The 19,498-nt window shown below is 36.2% G+C and overlaps 1 protein-coding gene across 2 annotated transcripts in view; it reads left to right on the top strand.

Annotated features, from left to right (window-relative positions):
* Window positions 1-18,879, top strand: part of ZNF260 (zinc finger protein 260) — a 76,327-nt gene extending 57,448 nt beyond the window's left edge. Inside the window, exons 1-3 of one of the 2 annotated variants that reach the window (XM_043600677.1) lie at window positions 1-100; window positions 2,579-2,792; window positions 12,642-18,879. In XM_043600677.1, coding sequence (XP_043456612.1) covers window positions 13,111-14,340 — 1,230 coding nt within the window. In that variant the 5' untranslated portion in view covers window positions 1-100; window positions 2,579-2,792; window positions 12,642-13,110 and the 3' untranslated portion in view covers window positions 14,341-18,879. The remainder of the gene's footprint in view (window positions 101-2,578; window positions 2,793-12,641) is intronic. The other variant, XM_043600678.1, reaches the window with a different exon arrangement.
* The last annotated feature ends 619 nt before the right edge of the window (window positions 18,880-19,498 follow it).

Raw genomic sequence — 19,498 nt, 5'->3', positions numbered from 1 at the left:
GGGGCTTGACGGAGCCCAGGAGACCTCTGGGAGTGTTAAACCAGCCAAGGAGTGCGCAGGCGCAGACTTTCTGGCTCGCCATGGTCGTCTTTGTCTGCCGGTGAGTTTGGTTTCGGCTTCGCAGAGCGCAGATCCGGGCGTGGGACCTGGGTTTCTGGGCTCAGAATCTGGTCAGGGAGGCTGTAGGGGAGGATTCTTGGAGATTGCGACATGGCTGGAGAGGCTAAAGGGGAGGAATCGCCATCTATGACGTGCATTGTTCAAAGCCTATGTGGATGGGGGCAGGGGTACTGGGGGAAACTGGGGCGGGACCGCGGCGGGGTGGGGGTGGGGGTATGACGGAATGTATGAGATTGTTGTAGATGTACCACTTGTGTGAGAACTCTGTGGTTCCAAGTGTGTGAGAATGGATGGCATTGTGAGCTTTATGGGGTAGTAACCTCAACCTCACTTTTCTCGTTTCTAAAATAACTAATAAAGATGCATCTTTCTGGAGCATCCGTTTTTCTGAAAGAAAGGAAAATGGCTAAGATATAGAGATAAGTAATTTTTAAATTGATTTTTATATAAAAGCAGACTCATTGTGCAGTAGAAAACAAAATTAGTATTAACAATTTTTTAAAGTAAACATTTCCGGAAAACTTGTTTCTAGATGTCTAGACTCCCCCTATGTATTGACTCAGTTCTTTGGAGGAACTTTGGTGAGGTCAATTTGAAAAGCCCTGGACTAAGGAAGAGCTTTAAGAGCTAGTTTCCACTAGCGTAGACAGCACAGAATTGGGAAGGATGATGTCCTGTCTTTGGTTCAGAGATGTCAGGTAACAGATTTAAGATTCTCTTGTTTCTCAGTGACATGGCAGTGACTCGTAATTTGACCAGGTTCTCCCCAGACCAAAGGTTGGCCTTTGTAAATGTAGCGAAACAAATTTTCTTCTAAAATGACACTTCCTTCTAGTATTGTATCGCGCTTAACATATTTTTCAGTAAAATGAAAAAGAACCATGGTACAAAAATGCATATACACAAATAATAGCTTTGGTACATACAAAAATGTAATCAGTAATAGTTATGAAGACAGTAATTACAATAGTGACAAATCAGATAAAACACCTAAGGAATAAATAAGAAATGTATAAAAATCTATATGAAGATTATTCTTTAGTGTTAATGAAAGACCCAAAATAAGACTTGACCAAATGGAAATACATATGTTACATTTTAAAAATCTTCAAGCTATTTTGTGAAGAAAGTGTGCCTGTTTGGTGCAATATACTACTTTTTTAGTGGGTGGGAAAAAGAATGTGTATTCATAGGTGCATGAAGAAACTTTTATCTATATGAAGATTATTCTTTAGTGTTAATGAAAGACCTTTTGAAGTTTACACAGAAAATAACTGTTGTCAGAGGAGGGAGATGCAATAGTTAGGGCAGGGGTAAGAATCACAGTTTTGCTTGCCTGTGTTGTATATTTCCATTTTTAACGGATGGAGGGATTCAATTTCTGTGTTCAGTCCATTACTTTCCAGATGTTTATCACTGCCTCATTCTTGAATGTTTCCTTGACTTCCATTACACTACTCTCATTTGTATAATTCCAGTCAAAACCAAGGAATAACTTCCCCCTCAAAAAAAAAGCTCCATTAGTGACTTAATGTTTCTGTTTGTCCCTTAGCTATTAGTGTTCCTAAGTTTCTGAATTATCTTTTTTTTCTTTTCCCCCTCTAAGAACAAAATTCCACTGCTGTGGCTTCACTTGACAGGTGACTACCAAATGTCCATTCATAGTTGAGCTCTGTCCAATTTGCTAATGGACAGCTCCACCTTGAGGCTACACCGGAACTTCACGCTCTTTGTGTCCAAAATGTTAATTCTGGTATCTCCGCCTCCTATGGTTTGCCTCCATCCATTCCCCTTTGCATTACCTGTTTCATCAATTAGTAACACTGTCCAGCCAGATTTTAAGCCTCTTATATCTGAGTCAGGGAAGAGCTTCTGAGTAATTTTGACTTTTGTCATTCATTCTCCATTACATATTGGAGGCCTAGATTTCTTTTTTTTTTTTCCCCCTTAATGTTTATTTATTTTGAAGGGAGTAAGTAGAGAGGCAGAGGTAGAGGGAGAGAGAATCCCAAGCAGGCTCCATGCTGTCAGCACAGAGCCCAATGTGGGGCCCCATCTCACAAACCATGAGATTATGACCCGAGGTGAGATCAAGAGTCTAACACTTAACTGACTTAGCCACCCAGGCACCCTGACAAAAATGTTTTTATTGGGGAAAATGATATTCAAAACTGTGACTCTTTAATCAGGAGCAAGGCCACAAGTGACACTTGCACAGGTTGTGATTCTGTAGAACTTTAACAACTCAGTCTTGTAATTTCTCTGTATAACCTAAATTCTGAAAAATAAATAACCTAAATTCTGTTTCCCATTCCTGAAATGTGTGGAGGCTTTAAATGGCATAATGGGTTTGGCTGAGGATGCAAAGTGTAAATGCTCTTTTTCAATGTGCTTATGTGTATGTGTGTGCTCCAGCTTCTAGGCCAAAAGGTCATCATTACTTTGTTCTTTTTCATAGACCAGCTTCCTTGTGCATCCCCAGGAACTGCACTTCCTTTACCCATCAAATCCTTTAAGGATCCTTTGGTCTCAGCCTGAATTATGGGATTCTGCTTTGACCCTCAAGAGTAATGTCCAAGTCCTGTGTCACTGTTTAGAAGTTTAAAGACACCAGTTTAAACAAGAAGAGCAATGAATAACTGAGGAAGAAATGTAAAGGAGGTGCTTTCCAGGTGAGTAAGAAGGAACCCAGAAGGATGAATGGGATAAAGGTTCATTAAGTTATTTTTTTATGATACATCTTTTTTTTTTTAATGTTTGTTTTTGAAAGAGAGAGTGTGCACATGGGGAGGGCAGAGAGAGGGAGACAGAGGATCCAAAGCATTTCCACACAGACAGCAGAGAGCCTGATGTGAGGCTTGAACTCAAACCAGAGATCATGACCTAAGCCAAGGTCAGATGCTTAACCACCCAGGCGCCCTCTTATAGTTAACTCAACCTGCGACCTCTGAAAAAATTTTTGAGGCAAGTTTTTTTATAAGCCCATTGGAGTAACAGTTGCTGGGAATTCTTTAGATACCTAAATAACATTTCCAGATTCTCTTGCTTGATCATGCTCTTTTTTTTTTCTCAGATTCTGGGGGACTGCTTGCCCCTGTAACCTCTATTCTGGATGCTAGCCTCTTTACTTCATTTGTAGTCTCAATTTTATAAATTGTCTAGCCTAAATATTGTGTTTTCCCTTTCACTAACATTTTATTTCTCCCCACTTCCATCTTAGAGTTGAATATTACCCCTTATCATTATTTCTTATTCCCTTCCTACTTACTATCATAGCACATTTCTCACTCTCTTGCTTTTTAACAATATAGCAGGCTAGGAAATTAGTGCTGACTTCCTACTAGTTCACATCTCTGTTACTCTTTAAAAATAATACTATCATCTTTAAAATCCAATACATATACTTAATAGAAAATTAAGGGGCGCCAGGGTGGCTCATTCGGTTAAGCATCCGACTCTTGGTTTCAGCTCAGGTCATGATCTCGTACTTTGTGAGTTCGAGCCCTACATCAGGCTCTGCACTGACAGCTTGCTTGACGCCTGCTTAGGATTCTTTCTCTCTCTCTCTCTGTCTGCCCCTCCCCCACTTGCTCAATCAGTCTCTCTCAAAAATAAACAACAACAAAAAAGTTTTTTAAGAAAATTAAAGAATCGTTCCTCAATCCTGGCCCTCGGTTCTCCATTTCTGTTCCCCAGAAGCAGCCACTATTAAATGTGCTTTCTTCTAAATGTTTTTATGAGTATACAAGGAGGCTTTAACAATGACATGATTTGACTATGACAAAATACTGTTGTTGCTGTGTTGAGAGAAGTTATATAAAGAGGCAAAGGCAAAAGTAGGAAGAATAGTGAGGAGTCTATTAAATAATACAGGGAAGACATAATGTGGCTTAGACTTGGGTGGTCCTAGTGAGAATTATGAGAAATGGCCAGATGCTGACTGTATTTTGAAGATAAAGCCAAGAGGATGTGGAAACATAATGGGTGTGTTACCTAGGAGAGAGTTGTTCAAGGCTTGAACTCAAGCCTTGAACAACTGAGAAAATAAGGTTGTTATTTAACGAGATGAGAAGAATTTGGGAGTTGGTTTGGGAGAACAAGGGTTTGATTTGGGGCAGGGTAAATTAGATCCGTATTAGACATCTAAGTGCAGATTTTGAGTAGCAAGCGGTTATGTGAATCAGTTGAGGAAAGAGGTCCAGTCTAGTGATTAAATATTTTCAAAATATATATCAGAATGCTCAAATGTCAACCAAACTCATAAATGTATTCTGTGAAAATGGTGACCTGTTAGAGCAGGAGTTGGCAAACTACATCCTACTATGTATTTTTGTAAGGAGTTTTACTGAAACATGGCCATGTTCAGTACATCTCGTCCATTCATTTTCTTATGGTCTATTACTACTTTCATGCTACAGTGTCCAAGTTGAGTAGGTATCTACAGATACATGATATTGTAAAGCATTAGACAGGACTAAAAAGTATATCAATCATGGTAAAGCTAAGTGACTATAATAAACCCCAAAATGTACTGGTTTAAGGAATATAAGAATTGATTTCCTGGTCACATAACAGTTATGTGGTGAGTAATGAAGATTTGCATGGTAGCTTTGGTCTTTGTGATCCTTTAAATGATCCAGATTTCCTCCAGGTTCTGTTGATCATTAGTTGTGGTTGAAACAGGTCAACAGTGCATCCTAGTTCCACCCAAGTAGAGAAGGGAGAAATGACCACTGTAGGGCAAGAGGCCAGTAAACTTTCTGTAAATGTCCAGATAGTAAATACTTCAGGTTTTGTAGGTCCTAGGATCTCTGCTGCAGCTACTCAAGTCGGGCATTATAGCACAAAAATAGTTTCCTTAGGATTAGAGTATTTTGACTTCTATTTTGAAAATATTTGGGGGGGGAGCACCTGGGTGGCTGAGTCTGTTAAGCAAGCAGCTGACTCTTAGTTTCGAGTCAGGTCTTGATCTCGCGGTTTGTGAGTTTGAACCCTGCATCAGGCTCTGTGCTGACCGTGCGGAACCTGCTTGGGATTCTCTCTCTCTACTGTCTCTCTGACCCTCCCCCACTTGCGCTATCTCTGTCTCCCTCAAAATAAATAAATAAACTTTAAAAAAATATATAAGATGTGTTAATTACCAAGATGTCATTTCTGTGTTTTCTTTAGTTAGGAATATAGTGGGCTAAGTCCTAATCTGTTCTACATCATACTTTTGCAAATATAATGAATTTAAGAATTGGAAAATTTTAAATAAATGTTATTACTGTCATTTGTAAAAGTTTAGTAAATTCCACATCTTGAACCATCTATTGGGGTGATAAAATAACAATGGTCTCTTTTTTTCTATATCTACTTTACTGTTTAGGTTTCTTGTCTTTTCTGGTCTCAGTTTTCATAGGTAATATTTGGTTTTCAAATTTGTATGGAGGTGAGCAAATAATCTCTACAGTCCTTTTCTGTCTATGGTTATTTCCAAGTAATCATTTTTTTATTTTTATAATTTTGCTGTTATTCCTCTTTAGTTTTTCCCTAAGAATCAACTTGTGGATTTATTATTTCTAATTTTGTTTGTAATAATTAATTTTTCTTATCTGTACTTTTTTTTTCTTACATTTACTTTTCCTTATTGTAATTCCTTGGTTTGAATGCTTATTTTATTATGTTATTTCTTTTTATTTTTTTTTAAAGCTTATTTATTTATTTTGAGAGAGCGAGCTCACGCACACAAGCAGGGGAGAAGCAGAGAGAGAGAGGGAGAGAGAGAATCCCAAGCAGGCTCTGTGCTATCACTGCAGAGCCTGATGCAGGGCTAGATCTCACGAACCATGGGATCATGACCTGAGTTGAAATCACCCAGGTGCCCTATGTTATTTCTTTTTAGAATAATGTAAACATATATGTTAAAACTTATCCAAGCATTTTTTTCAAATGTGTTCTATAGGCTCTGATATACATTGTTTTTTAATTTTTCTGAATACTTCTGAATGTTTTGCAATTTATTTTATCTTTGACCAAAGTGTTTGTTCAAGCCAGTATATTTTGAAATTTACAAGTGAGGGGTGCTTGGGTGGCTCAGTCAGTTAAGCATCCGATTTCAGCTCAGGTCATGATCTCACGGTTCGTGGATTTGAGCCCAGCATCAGGCTCTATGCTGACAGCTTGGAACCTGGAGCCTGCTTTGGATTCTGTCTCTCTCTCTCTGTCTCTCTCTCTCTGCCCCTGCCCTGCTTGTGCTCTGTCTCTTTCTCAAAAATAAACATTAATTTTTTTTTTTTTTAATTTTTTTTTTTCAACGTTTATTTATTTTGGGGACAGAGAGAGACAGAGCATGAACGGGGGAGGGGCAGAGAGAGAGGGAGACACAGAATCGGAAACAGGCTCCAGGCTCCGAGCCATCAGCCCAGAGCCTGACGCGGGGCTCGAACTCATGGACCGCGAGATCGTGACCTGGCTGAAGTCGGACGCTTAACCGACTGCGCCACCCAGGCGCCCCTAATTATTTTTTTTTTTAATTTGAAATTTACAAGTGAAAATTTCCTTTTTTCTAATGTATTTTTTAATGTTTATTTATTTTGAGAGACAGAAGTGAGAGAGAGTGCACGTGCACATGCACACAAGCAGGGAAGGGGCCGAGAGAGAGAGCTGAGAGAGAATCCCTAGCAGGCTCTGTGCTGTCAGTGACAGAGCTTGATGTAGGGCTCAGTCTCATGAACCAGTGAGATCATGACCTGAACTGAAATCAAGAGTCAGTCACTTAACCAACTGAGCTATCCAGGCACCCTGTTTTAGATGTGTACCTTACAGAGAGTTTAGGTAGGTTTTATTATGTCAGTTGTTAAACCTTCGCGTGTGTCAAAATCACCTAGAGGGCTTGTTAAATACAGATTGCTGGGCCTTACCTGCAGGTTTTCTTGATTCAGGAGGTATGTGTTGGAGCCTGAGAATTATCTGTATGAGCCTGTCATAGTCTTTTTCTTTTAATAGTTCTTTTTTTCCTAGTTGTATTTATTGACAGGAACAGTATGGTTAGTATTGGTTCTTTTATTTAATATTATGTATTCTGTTTTAAATTTGACCTCATCTTTTTTATCCTTTACTATAGGACCTTTGATTTCCTTGAGTACATATGCCTTTCCTTCTGAAAATAATGGAAAGTTTGTTATATTTTATTATAATAATTATTTTGTTATATTCTCTTGGTTGCCTTTATATTCATCACTTTCTTAGTCTTTGTCTTCCATTTCTTCAGGTACTATACTTTACTCCTCACTAAGGAATGACGTATATTTTATACTTTAGTGTATTTTTAGTCTCCCTCCTCTCTTTCCCACACTGTTGGTAATTGTGATTATTATTTCAGTTTTAAATAGTATCAGTTGTACCCTTCTTCCCTCCCCATTCATATATATGAAATTATTTGCATCTTCGCCTTTGATTGTGCAGTGAGCCATCTATCAAAGTCCTATCCATCATTTACCCTTGGGCTTCATTTTTATTAAAATGTCCCTTCATTATCACTTTTAGCCCAGTATCTCTAATCTTCTATTCCCATAGCATATTATAGTTTCCAGAGCAACTTGAATTCTAAGTATATGCTCTCTTACATTTGTATTTTCCCTTTGATGTTTAAGACCTACATCGAAGCTCATTGAGACAAAAGCTGGTGTTTTACCCTTGTTATCTGCAGTCTTGAGCACAAAGAAGATGATTAATAAATAACTGGTGATTGTTGTAGAGCTTCAGGTGTGGAAAGATTTACTTTTTCAACTTTATTGAGGTATAATTTCCATAAAAGTCAACCCCTTTAGTATGTTATTTGATAAATTTGGTAATTGTATACAGTCATAAAACCAACACCAAAACCAACATATAGAACAGATCCATCAACAGTTCTTTGTGCCCTTTTGCTGTAGAGCCATACCCCTCCCCCATCCCTGGTGATCACTAATTGGCTTTATGTTACTAGGACTTGCCATTTCTAGAATTCATATAAATGTAGTCATTCACTGCATAATCTTTAGCATTTAATTTCTTTGATTTAGTTTTACATTTTTGAGATTAATTCATGTTATGTGTATGAATATTTCATTTTTTATTGCTGATTATTATTATAAGTATGGACATAACTTGTCATTGATAGACATTTAGATTACTTCCATTTTTGACTGTTACGAACATTCATATACTAGGTCTTTGTGTCAACATATATGTTCATTTTTCTTGAATAAATGCCTAGAAATGGGATTGCTGCACAGAATAAGTATATATTGAACTTTATAAAATACTCAGATTATGTTCCAAAGTAGCTGTATCATTTTTCATTCCCACCTACAGTTTTTTGAGAGATAGTTGCTTCGCATTCTTACACTTGGAATGGCAGTTTTTTTAATTTTAGCCATTTTAATGGGTGTGTAATGTATCTCACTGGGATTTTAATATGCATTTCTGATCACTAGTTTGGATGAACGTCTAATGTACTTATTGGCCATTCATATATCTGATTTTGTGAATATCTTTTCTAGTCTCTTACCCATTTTATAAATTAGATTACCTTTTTTTACTGAGATTTGGGAGTTCTATATATTTTGGATATGAGCCCTTCATCAGTTTCTACCAGTCTGGCTTTTCTTTTTTTTAACTGTGTTTTTGAAGGGCATTAGTTTTTTATTTTGATTAAGTCTACCATTTTTTCTTTATAAAAGAAATAGTTTTAACACTTATGTTGAGGTCTTTAATTCATTTTGAGTAAATTTTTGCCTATGGCATGCAGTAAAGGTTGAGGGTTTTGTTTTCTAATTTTAGAAATTATAGCATTGATGTGAGTGACAGTATATTACTAGAGTCAGCTCTTGCAGTGATTTATAAGAAAATGACCAGGCATGCCTGACTGGCTCAGTTGGTACAGCATGCAAGTCTTGATCTCAGGTTTGTAAGTTTGAGCCCCATGCTGGTTGTAGAGATTACTTAAAAATAAAATCTTAAAAAAAAAAAAGAAAAAAAATGAGGATAAAAGTTTGAGAGGGACAGGACAGATCAGGATAACATTGAAGATTTGCAGCCAGTAGAAAACATTTATAAAAGAAAGGATTGAGAGTGAGGAGAAGACAAGAGCTCTTCACAAAAGAAGAGCTTTGGTGCCAGTCATTTCAGGCACAATGATAGAAAGAAAACAAATGAAAACTGAAATTGATGGCAACGACAGTTTCTGTATCTAGAAATGATAGTATCAATAATCAAAACACTGCAGTAAATCAGATTTCAAGGCAAAAAGGGCTGTTTTCTGGCCTATTTTACTTTTTTTCATTAATATGTACTTTGCTGTTTAGCCATGTGAAACTTAACTGCGACTAGATAAAAAGAGTACTATCTATAGTTACTATATGATTATAGATCAGTTCAGGTTAAAAGGCTCAAGTCTTCAAGGACATCTCTGCAGGTATAACACGTAGGGGCTTTTAAAAGTGAAATAGGATTATAGTTATGTTTGCACCATCCTTCGTCACCCACAGTTCCTCCTCCACATAGGCAACCACTTTCAACTCAATAAACTGGTGTTTATTCTCACATTTTATACATCTATTTTACCTACTTTTGATTTAACCATTTTACAATATTATCAGCTTGGGGATGCCTGGCTGGCTTAGTTGGTAGAGCACGCGACTCTTGATCTCAGGTTTGTAAGTTCAAGCCCCACTCTGGGTGTAGAGATTACTTAAAAATAAAATCTTTTGGGGTGCCTGGGTGGTTCAGTCAATTGTGGGTCCGACTTCGGCTCAGGTCATGATCTCCTGGTTCATGGGTTTGAGCCCTGCATCAGACTCTGTGCTGATAGCTCAGAGCCTGGAACCTGCTTTGGATTCTGTGTCTCCCTCTCTCTCTGTCCCTCCCCTGCTTGTGCTTTCTCTGTCTCTCAAAAATAAATAAACATTAAACTACATTTTTGTTCTTTTTTAATTTCTTTTTTTTTTTTTTAACATTTATTCATTTTTTGAGAGACAGAGCATGTGTGGGGGAGGGGCAGAGAGAGAGGGAAACACGGACTCCAAAGCAAGCTCCAGGCTCTGAACTGATAGTACAGAGCCCAATGTGGGGCTTGAACCCATGGACCGTGAGATCATGACCTGAGCCAAAGTTGGACCCGCAACCAACTGAGCCACCCAGGTGCCCCTAAACTACATTTAAAAAAATAAAAATAAAATCTTTTGAAAATAAAATCTTTTATATATACATAATTTTATATATTATATGTATATAAATATATATATGATCAACTTGTTAACATGAAAGATGGAATTTAGAAATTTTCCTGTATTAATTTTTCTTCATATTTTCTCTGGAACTCCTTTAGGAGATCTTGAACATCTTAGACGCCTCCACTAACCCGCTAATTTTCTAATCATTATTTCTTTCTCCCTTCTTTCCATTCTTCCTTTTTTTTTTTTTTTTTTTTTTAATTATTCTGGGAGATTTCCTGGAATTTTTTCCCCTAAGCTGTTGAATTTTTTAGTTCAACATATTTCTTATTTGCAAAAGCACTTCTTTATAGAACTCTGTTGATAGGGGTGCCTGGGTGGCTTAGTTGGTTAAGCATCTGACTTCAGCTCAGATCATGATCTCTCAGTCCATGAGTTCGAGCCCCATGTCGGGCTCTGTGCTGGCAACTCAGAGCCTGGAGCCTGCTTCAGATGCTGTGTTTCCCTCTCTCTGCACTCCCCCGTTCATACTCTGTCTCTCTTGCTCTCAAAAATAAACATGAAAAAAAATTAAAAAAAGAAGAAGAACTCTGTTGATATTTCTGTGTTTTCAGTGCTTCTGTGATACTAATTACAGTATTGTTTATGTGTGTGTTTCTTTTGTTCCTTTCCTTGTTTTTTCCTATTTGTTTTGATCTAGCTTTCACATTAGGGCTTTCATCATTTTTTTGTGATCTTTAGCTCTATGTTAAAATTTAACATTGAGGTACCAGAAACACTATTGTAATCTTTGTGCATGGTTGGGCTTGTAAAATGGTGGGCTTCACTATGCAGCATTTAGTCAGATATCTAGATGATTCTTTTAAATGACTCCAAATGTGAATATCTGTAAGTGTTTTCATGACCTTTTCATTTTTTCAGTAAAGAAACCTCCCTGGGTGCCTGGGCGGCTCAGTTGGTTGAGTGTCTGATTTGATTTCAGCTCAGATCGTGAACTCATGGTTTGTGAGTTTGAGCCCCGCATGGGGCTCCGTGCTGTCCATGTGGAGCCTGCTTGGGATTCTTTCTCTGCCCCTTGTGTGCCCTCTTTCTCCCTCTCTCTCTCAGAATAAATAAAAATAAGGAAGGAAGGAAGAAAGAAAAAAGAAACCAACCCATCTATTGTTTGACACCACCAACCACCAGCATTTCTAAAGAGCAGCAGTAGAAAGGGGTTGGAACCCTATTCTACATAGGAATTTTTACTCCCTCTTTTCAGTATCTACTTTGCCTATCATCACTAAGTTTGGAGGCTCCTGGTTATACTTTGGATAATAAATTCCTATGTCCTTCCAGTTAGGAGAATTAGGTACATAAGCTGCTGCTTTTATAATCATTTTATAAGTTCCACCTTCTACTCTTACCCAGTCACTCCAGTTATAGACCCTTTGTGTTGACAGCTGTATCACAAATTACCTTGCTTCTAGGTAGCATCCTCTTTTGCTGGCTTTTTATTTAAGCCACTTGATTCTTCTGTTAATTTATAGTTCTTTATTTGCTTTCCTTTCAAAATTTCCTAAATCTTTTCATCCACCGGTGTCTTCTCAACCTCTGCAGTGTTTATGAGTATATTCCCTTCATCCTCGTACTATCATTTGAATGGAGTTTCAGGAAGATACAGAATAAATCTCTTATTTAACCATATGTCCTCTTTAATAATTCTATTTATTTTTTATCCTTTCATCTTAGGCTCTCCCAATCTTATGTGTTTGTTTTTTCATCCTGTTTGTTACCTGTTCTTTATATTTTATTTTACTGATTTATAAAATGCAAAAGTTACATTTAAAAACAATTTGAGCAGGGTGCCTAAGTGGCTCAGTTGGTTAAGCCTCCCAACTCTCGACTTCGGCTCATGTCATGTTCTCACAGTTCATGGGTTCGAGCCCCACGTTGGGCTCTGTGCTGATGGTGCAGAGCCTGCTTGGGATCCTCTCTTTCCCTCTCTCTCTGTCCTTCCCCAGCTCATGTGCATACTCCCCCTCTCTCTTTCTCAAAATAAATAAACTTAAAAAAATAATAAAAATAAAAACAGTTTAAACTACATGCTCCTGTGAATGTTATTTGTATTGAAGCTTTCTTTTTACTGTGGGACTAGGTTTGAAATAAAGAGTCTATTTTACAATACCACATTTAAAAATTTTTGTTAAAAATACTGGAAAAAATCACAAGTGTTAGTGTTGATGATGATGATAGCCACTTTATTGGATATTTACTACATGCTAGGCACTAAATATTTTACAGTTATTAGCTCTTTTCAATGATGATTTTGTTTTTATTCCCTTTTAGAAAAGGTCTGGGAAATTTATAAATAGATGAAGACTCAGCATGGAAGACATGAGAGTTAAGTCTCATCTTTCTCCATGAAAATATAGTTTAGAAAAAACTCAGAAAACCTGGGCATAACAGAAAAGTATTTCCTTTGAGGACAGATGTTGATTCTTTACAACTACATCTCTATGTATAAGACTCAGTTTAAGAGAGTTCAGAACATAATTTATACTCAAATATAAGTGAAGCTAAGAAAGAACCATTAAGAATACAATTGATATTATATGTTTCATCCCAATCTGTAATTGTCTGATCTCAGGATAAGCAATGTAAGTCTTTCATCATAAATTCAGCTTCATTAGATACCTGAGAATTAATACTGGAGAGAAACCTATGAATTTGGTGAATGTGGAAAAGCTTTCATCTATGTCACATTGTCAAGAAATACTGAAGAATTCTTGTTGGAAAAAATATCTGCGTGATAAGAATGCTGGAAAGCCTTAAGCCTGAAGCAGATCTCCTTCAGCATGATCAAATTCATACTAGAGAGAAACCTCATGAATGTAATGAATGTGGAAAAACCTTCAGCCTGAAGGAAAACCTCATAGAGCATAAGAAAATGCATACTGGAGAAAAATCACATGAATGTACTGAATGTGGTAAAGTATTCTCTCGAGTCTCCTCCCTTACTCTACATTTGAGAAGTCATAGAGGAAAGAAACCATATAAATGTAATAAATGTGGAAAAGCCTTCAGTCAGAAGAGAAACTTCCTTTCTCATCAGAAACATCATACGGGAGAGAAACTCTATGAGTGTGGGAAAGCTTCTATTCAGATGTCAAGCCTCATTAAACACCAGAGAAATCATACTGGAAACAAACCCTATGCATGTAAGGAATGTGGAAAAGCCTTCAATGGCAAATCATATCTCACTGAGCATGAGAAAATCCATACAGGAGAGAAACCATTCGAATGTAATCAATGTGGAAGAGCCTTCAGCCAGAAGCAGTACCTCATTAAACATCAGAACATCCACAGTGGAAAGAAACCCTTTAAATGTAATGAGTGTGGAAAAGCCTTTAGCCAGAAAGAAAACCTGATTATCCATCAAAGAATACATACTGGAGAGAAACCTTATGAATGCAAGGGGTGTGGGAAAGCTTTCATTCAGAAGTCAAGCCTCATTAGACACCAGAGAAGTCATACAGGAGAGAAACCCTATATATGTAAAGAATGTGGGAAAGCCTTCAGTGGCAAATCAAATCTCACTGAGCATGAGAAAATTCATATTGGAGAGAAACCCTATAAATGTAATGAATGTGGAACAATCTTCAGGCAGAAGCAATACCTCATTAAACATCACAATATTCATACAGGAGAGAAACCCTATGAATGTAATAAATGTGGAAAAGCCTTCTCTCGAATCACATCACTTATTGTACATGTGAGAATTCATACGGGGGATAAACCTTATGAATGTAAAATATGTGGGAAAGCCTTCTGTCAAAGCTCATCTCTTACTGTTCATATGAGAAGCCATACAGGTGAAAAGCCCTATGGTTGTAATGAATGTGGAAAAGCCTTCTCTCAGTTCTCAACTCTTGCTCTACATATGAGAATCCATACTGGAGAAAAACCTTATCAGTGTAGTGAATGTGGGAAAGCTTTTAGCCAGAAGTCACATCATATTAGACACCAGAGAATTCATACTCACTAAAGCTCGATAAACGCCTTGAATTTAGGAAAAGCTTCAGCAAAACTCAGACTTAATGGTATACCAGAAATTCATTTTATAATAAAGTGGCTTGAATGTGGAAAATACTTCAACAAATCAAAACTTAAATACTAACAATTTTAATAAGTATCATAGTTTAAAAACCTATGCTCCCAGAACTCCCACAGCAAACATTGTTAATGATGTACTTTTAGGAGCAATCTCATTGAAGTAAGTATGGATCCAGTCATGGACACTAAGCAGCATGGTTCTGGAAGGCCTACCTGATGCATTAAGACAAAGATATGAGAGGTATAAAGATTTTAAATTAAGAGACAAAATTGTCATTTTTAAAATTTTTTTGCTACAGATGTAATCAAAAGTATTTGTTCTTGATGCATTCATAGAAATCAAAGATTGGGACAGAATATTGTATTCAGAAACATGCATGCCTTTATGGGGAATTGGTAATTGATAGAGATGATATCAAAAGTTGGTAGGGGAATTATGGATGATTCAAAAAATGGTCTCAGGGTAACATTCTTCATGTGGAAAAAATATTGGATCTCTGCCATAGTAATACATTAAAGAATTTATTATGAAATCCAAAAGTATTGTAAAGACCAGAATGCAAAAAGCAAAACTTGGTAACATAAGAATTTTATAGGAGAATGTTTTTAAAACCTCCAGTAGGAAAAGAATTTCTAAAATAGATTCCAGAACACACACTCTTGAGTGTACATGCATATACCCAAGAAACTGATACATGTACTTAAGTTAGGGAGTCATGTATCTTTATGTTCATTGCAGCATGAATTACATTAGCAAAAAATTGGAAACGTGTGTTGCTTGTGAAATGGATAAATACAATGTGATATAGGCACACAGTAGAATATTCTCTAGTAGTTAAGTATAACATAACAGATTATATATATAAATAGAAAGACCTGAAAAATCATGTGGCGTGAAAAAAATGAAGAGATCAATATGTTATAATCGTTAGCTCTGTGAATTTGAATGAAATCAACACTATTATTAAGCATTAGTTATGGAAGAACATTTTTACGGAAAACTGAAGAATGGATTGAAGGATACACACTCATTTCCCAAAAGTGATTGCCTCTAGAAAGAAAGGTAGCAGAAAAGAAATGGGACCAAGCATGGTTGTTAAAGGATATTTCAGTTTTGTATCTAAATACCATCATTAAAAAGAAATAAAGATTCCAACTAAATATAACAAAATGTTAGTTAACTCTGGGTTGTGGTAATATATGTATGTGTTCTATTGTTTGTGCTATTCCTGAAAATTAAAAAAGATAAAGATATGAGTAGGAAAGTTGTACATGCAGTACATGTAATGACTCACAATCCCAGGCAGATGCTACTATTTTATAGAAAATATTTCTAAAATCATACCTTTATTAGAAGTTATTTTTTTTAATTGGTTGGTAGCTTAAATTATTTAAATGTACTCTTGCATGTCACATCACTAATATGTGTGGTCTCAGAAATTAAAGCATGATTCTGCAACAGGTTAAGTGGGTTACATACATTTAAGAATCATATGATTTAATAATACTTGCACAGACTTGATACTAAGAACTAGTTTTTACTGAAACATCAGAAATTTTAAGAGTCCACATAACCAGTATTAGCATTAATAATTTGATATTTTTTAAATGAAGAAACCAAGTTACTCTTAAATTTTTAAATATGCCACTGAGTAAAACTTCAGCTCTTGCATTTTACCTTCAATTTTAACCTCAGAGATTTTTATTCTCTATTCTGCCAGATATAATTGATAAATCCCCTGTTTGTTTGTTTCTTTGGTGAAAATGGTGCTAAAAGAGATCTGAGACCTAAACAGTATTGTTTTATGTGAAGCAAATCTTTTTGCCAATTTTTGTTTACTTGATCCCTTTCTACAACAACTTGACACATAAAGAGTTGTTAATGCTCTTTTTGAACAGTGATAAAAATGAATATGCAATATTTAAACCTTAGGCATATGTCAAATATATCAATTTCTTTGAAATACAAAATAATGAAATGCTAATAAAACCATAGTACTACACCACTTATTAGCAGTTTTGAAGATTGGTTTTAAGATTATAAATTCCAGGGGTTGCTTATGTGTTTACATGAATCTAAATTATCCTCTATTTTCTTCCATTCTTCATTAAACATTCCCCTTGTATTTCTTAAGTGTTTTGCCCTTCCATTTGTACAGCTTTGAAGTCACCAGAGCAATTTAGAACTCTTAATTCAGACCAAACTAGGAGGATTACCTTTTGGTGCCTGCAGTGGGTTGGTGCCAAGGTGCAACAATGATTACGATAGAGTAAGATGAGTAACACCTGTGATACTGTATACTGTAAATTTACTCTGATATTCCCTACTGATTCAACTTGTTGCTAGTTATTTGCCACCACAAACAACCCTACAGTAAACATTTTTTTTTAACATTCTTAAAATCAGACCTTACATTTCAGATGTTTTTATTTCTGAGGCAAAAGATTGTTAGATTAAAGGACATATACTATTTTTTAATTTTAATAGATAATATCGGTCATTTTCAGAAACACATCTTTCCTCTAACCCTGCAATAGATGGTAATATACTACTTAAATTTATGTTTGTCTGATGAGCATACACCTCAACTGCTCCTAGATTTGCTGCTTTGTAAATTTTTGCATTGTTGGCTCATTTTCCTATAGGATTATTTATCTGTCAATTTTGAAGACTTCTTTATATGTTAGACGTTAGGAATTTGCCTAATTTTTGTCATAAAAATATTTTTCCATAAAAATATGTTAAATTTCTGTGTAATCAATATGTATTTTTTCTAAGCTTACGGATTGGTTAAAAAGATACTTTAATCTCTAGATTGTATATGTAATTTTTCTTAGGTTTTCTTGCAAGTTGTTTATTGTTTACTTTTTTCAATATGTAAATATTTAATATATCTAGAATTTATTTTTTAATGTCCTATAAAATGAAGATTCATTGTTATTTTCTTCCAGATGGGTTTCCAGTTATACAAGCACAATTTGTTAAAATAACCCATCTACTCAGCAGTCACATAGTTCTGACACCAATCTGCGGTGTCCACCAACAGCAATCACAGATTTGAACTGGCAATCAAAAAAACAGAATAGGCTTTAACCCAACATTAGGTTTATTATTAGCTTTGTCCTGATCAAAACAACAACAGCAACAACAAAACCACCTTTACAATACTGCAACTACCCAAGCAAAGATAGATTCGAGGACCTATGTACTGCTGAAGGGAGAAAAGGTCAGAATGGGTGCAGTTCACCTAAGCCCTGGGAAACAACATTCTCACCCAGGATATCTTACTATAACCCACCACTGTATCTGCATGGTGTACCGCCATCACATGGGGCACACCCAGTTGTAAGACTGAAACCCACTTAAGCACAGGGAAGCTGCTACCTTGTTTTCCCAAGACTTATGATACCTTAGTCATATAGGCTAGCCATGTCTTCATGCCAATTCACAGCTCTTCCCTCATCTAGGTACAGGATACAAATGAATCTACAGTAGTATTTTCTTCAAGGAAACTGGTATGAAGGCAAATCTAAGGTTCTCTTTCTACACATGGGTCAGTAGGAAAGGCCTGTTGTTTTTACCAGTACCATCCTTTTCCTATTTAACTGACTCAGTTATGTGATCCTTTAACCATATGATCTTTTTCTCATTCAACTGAAACTGCTTGTAGTTTCACTTGTACCAAAACCTGTCCTGTATTTTCATTTCATTAATTTATTTTTCTACTTCTATACTAATACCATATTAACTGATAAACTGATTTAACACTAGCCTTACTGCATTTTGATACTGCATATTAGACCAAGTCCTCGCTGTTTTTCATAGTTTTATTGGCTATTCTAGTTTTCTTTCTATATAAATGAAGATGGTGTTCTCAAAATACAAAAACTCTTTGATAGTTGGAATTACATTAAATTTATATATTTATTTTGAGAGAAATGACATTTTTTATTTTGTCTTCCTGACCCAAATTGTAGTGTGCCTTTGCATTTCTTCAAACTATGATCATGTCCTTCAGCATGAGAGTTCTGAACAAAGTAATCTGAATGCCATCCTTGCTTAATATTATATTACAGAAAAAGTTTGTTAGTTGGGTGAATAAGAAAAATTCCTATTATGGACTAAATGTTTGTAGCCCCCCAGAATTCATATGTTGAAGCCCTGATTTCTATTGTGATGGTGTTTGGAGATGGGGCTCTAAGGAAGTAATTGGGTTTGAATTAGGTCATGAAGGTGGGACACTCATGATGGGAACAGTACCTTTATAAGAAGTGGGAGAGAGATTATAAGAACATAAAGAGATTTCTTTCCATTTGTATACACAAGTCCTGTGAGTGCAGGACTTCTTTCTGTAGACAGAAAGAAGCTGTCTACATACTAGGAATTGGACCTTCACAGGATTTGCCAGCACTTTGATCTTGGGATTTCCCAGCTTCTATAACTGTAAGAAATAAATGTCTGTTTAAACCACCCAGTCTATGGTATTTTGTTGTAATGCCCAAGATAAGACAATCCCTTTCCTGCTTAATTCTACTGGGCTCCTAATAAATGGTAAAACAAAAAGCACTTTTCATTAGGAGAGTAAAATTCCAACTCCCATTATTAATAAGGTCTATAATTTTAATTTAAAATTGTTTTTAACGTTTATTTATTTTCGAGAGACAGAGACACAGTGGACTACAAATCCACAGAAATCTGGGGCAAGACATGGATAGAGACACACAATAGATAATCCACAGCCTGGAGGAAAAGCTAGGGTAAGACTGGGAACTTAGGGTATTCAAAATCAGATGTATATATGGGGGATTTAGAAAGGCATACACCTGCCCATCCAAGAAGCATACTAAAGAAAGACCTGAGAAGACAAGATTTCACATCCAGATAATCCAGATAATCCCTAAATTCAGAGAAATCCTAGCTAAATTGTAAAGGAGTATCCCAACACAGAGCCAATCAGCAAAGACTACAAAAGATGATGGTTGTGTGGTGGTGTTCTTTTCTTTCAGTTCCCAGCATTCAAAAAACTCTGTCAGACTAGGTAAAAATGGGTTCCAGTTCAAGATGGCAAAATAGGGAAGAACCAGTAGAA

This window comes from Prionailurus bengalensis, chromosome E2, assembly GCF_016509475.1.
Source record: "Prionailurus bengalensis isolate Pbe53 chromosome E2, Fcat_Pben_1.1_paternal_pri, whole genome shotgun sequence".
Classification (NCBI taxonomy): Eukaryota; Metazoa; Chordata; class Mammalia; order Carnivora; family Felidae; genus Prionailurus; species Prionailurus bengalensis.
Note: the sequence above shows the minus strand (reverse complement) of the source record. Positions and strands in the feature narration are given on the sequence as shown.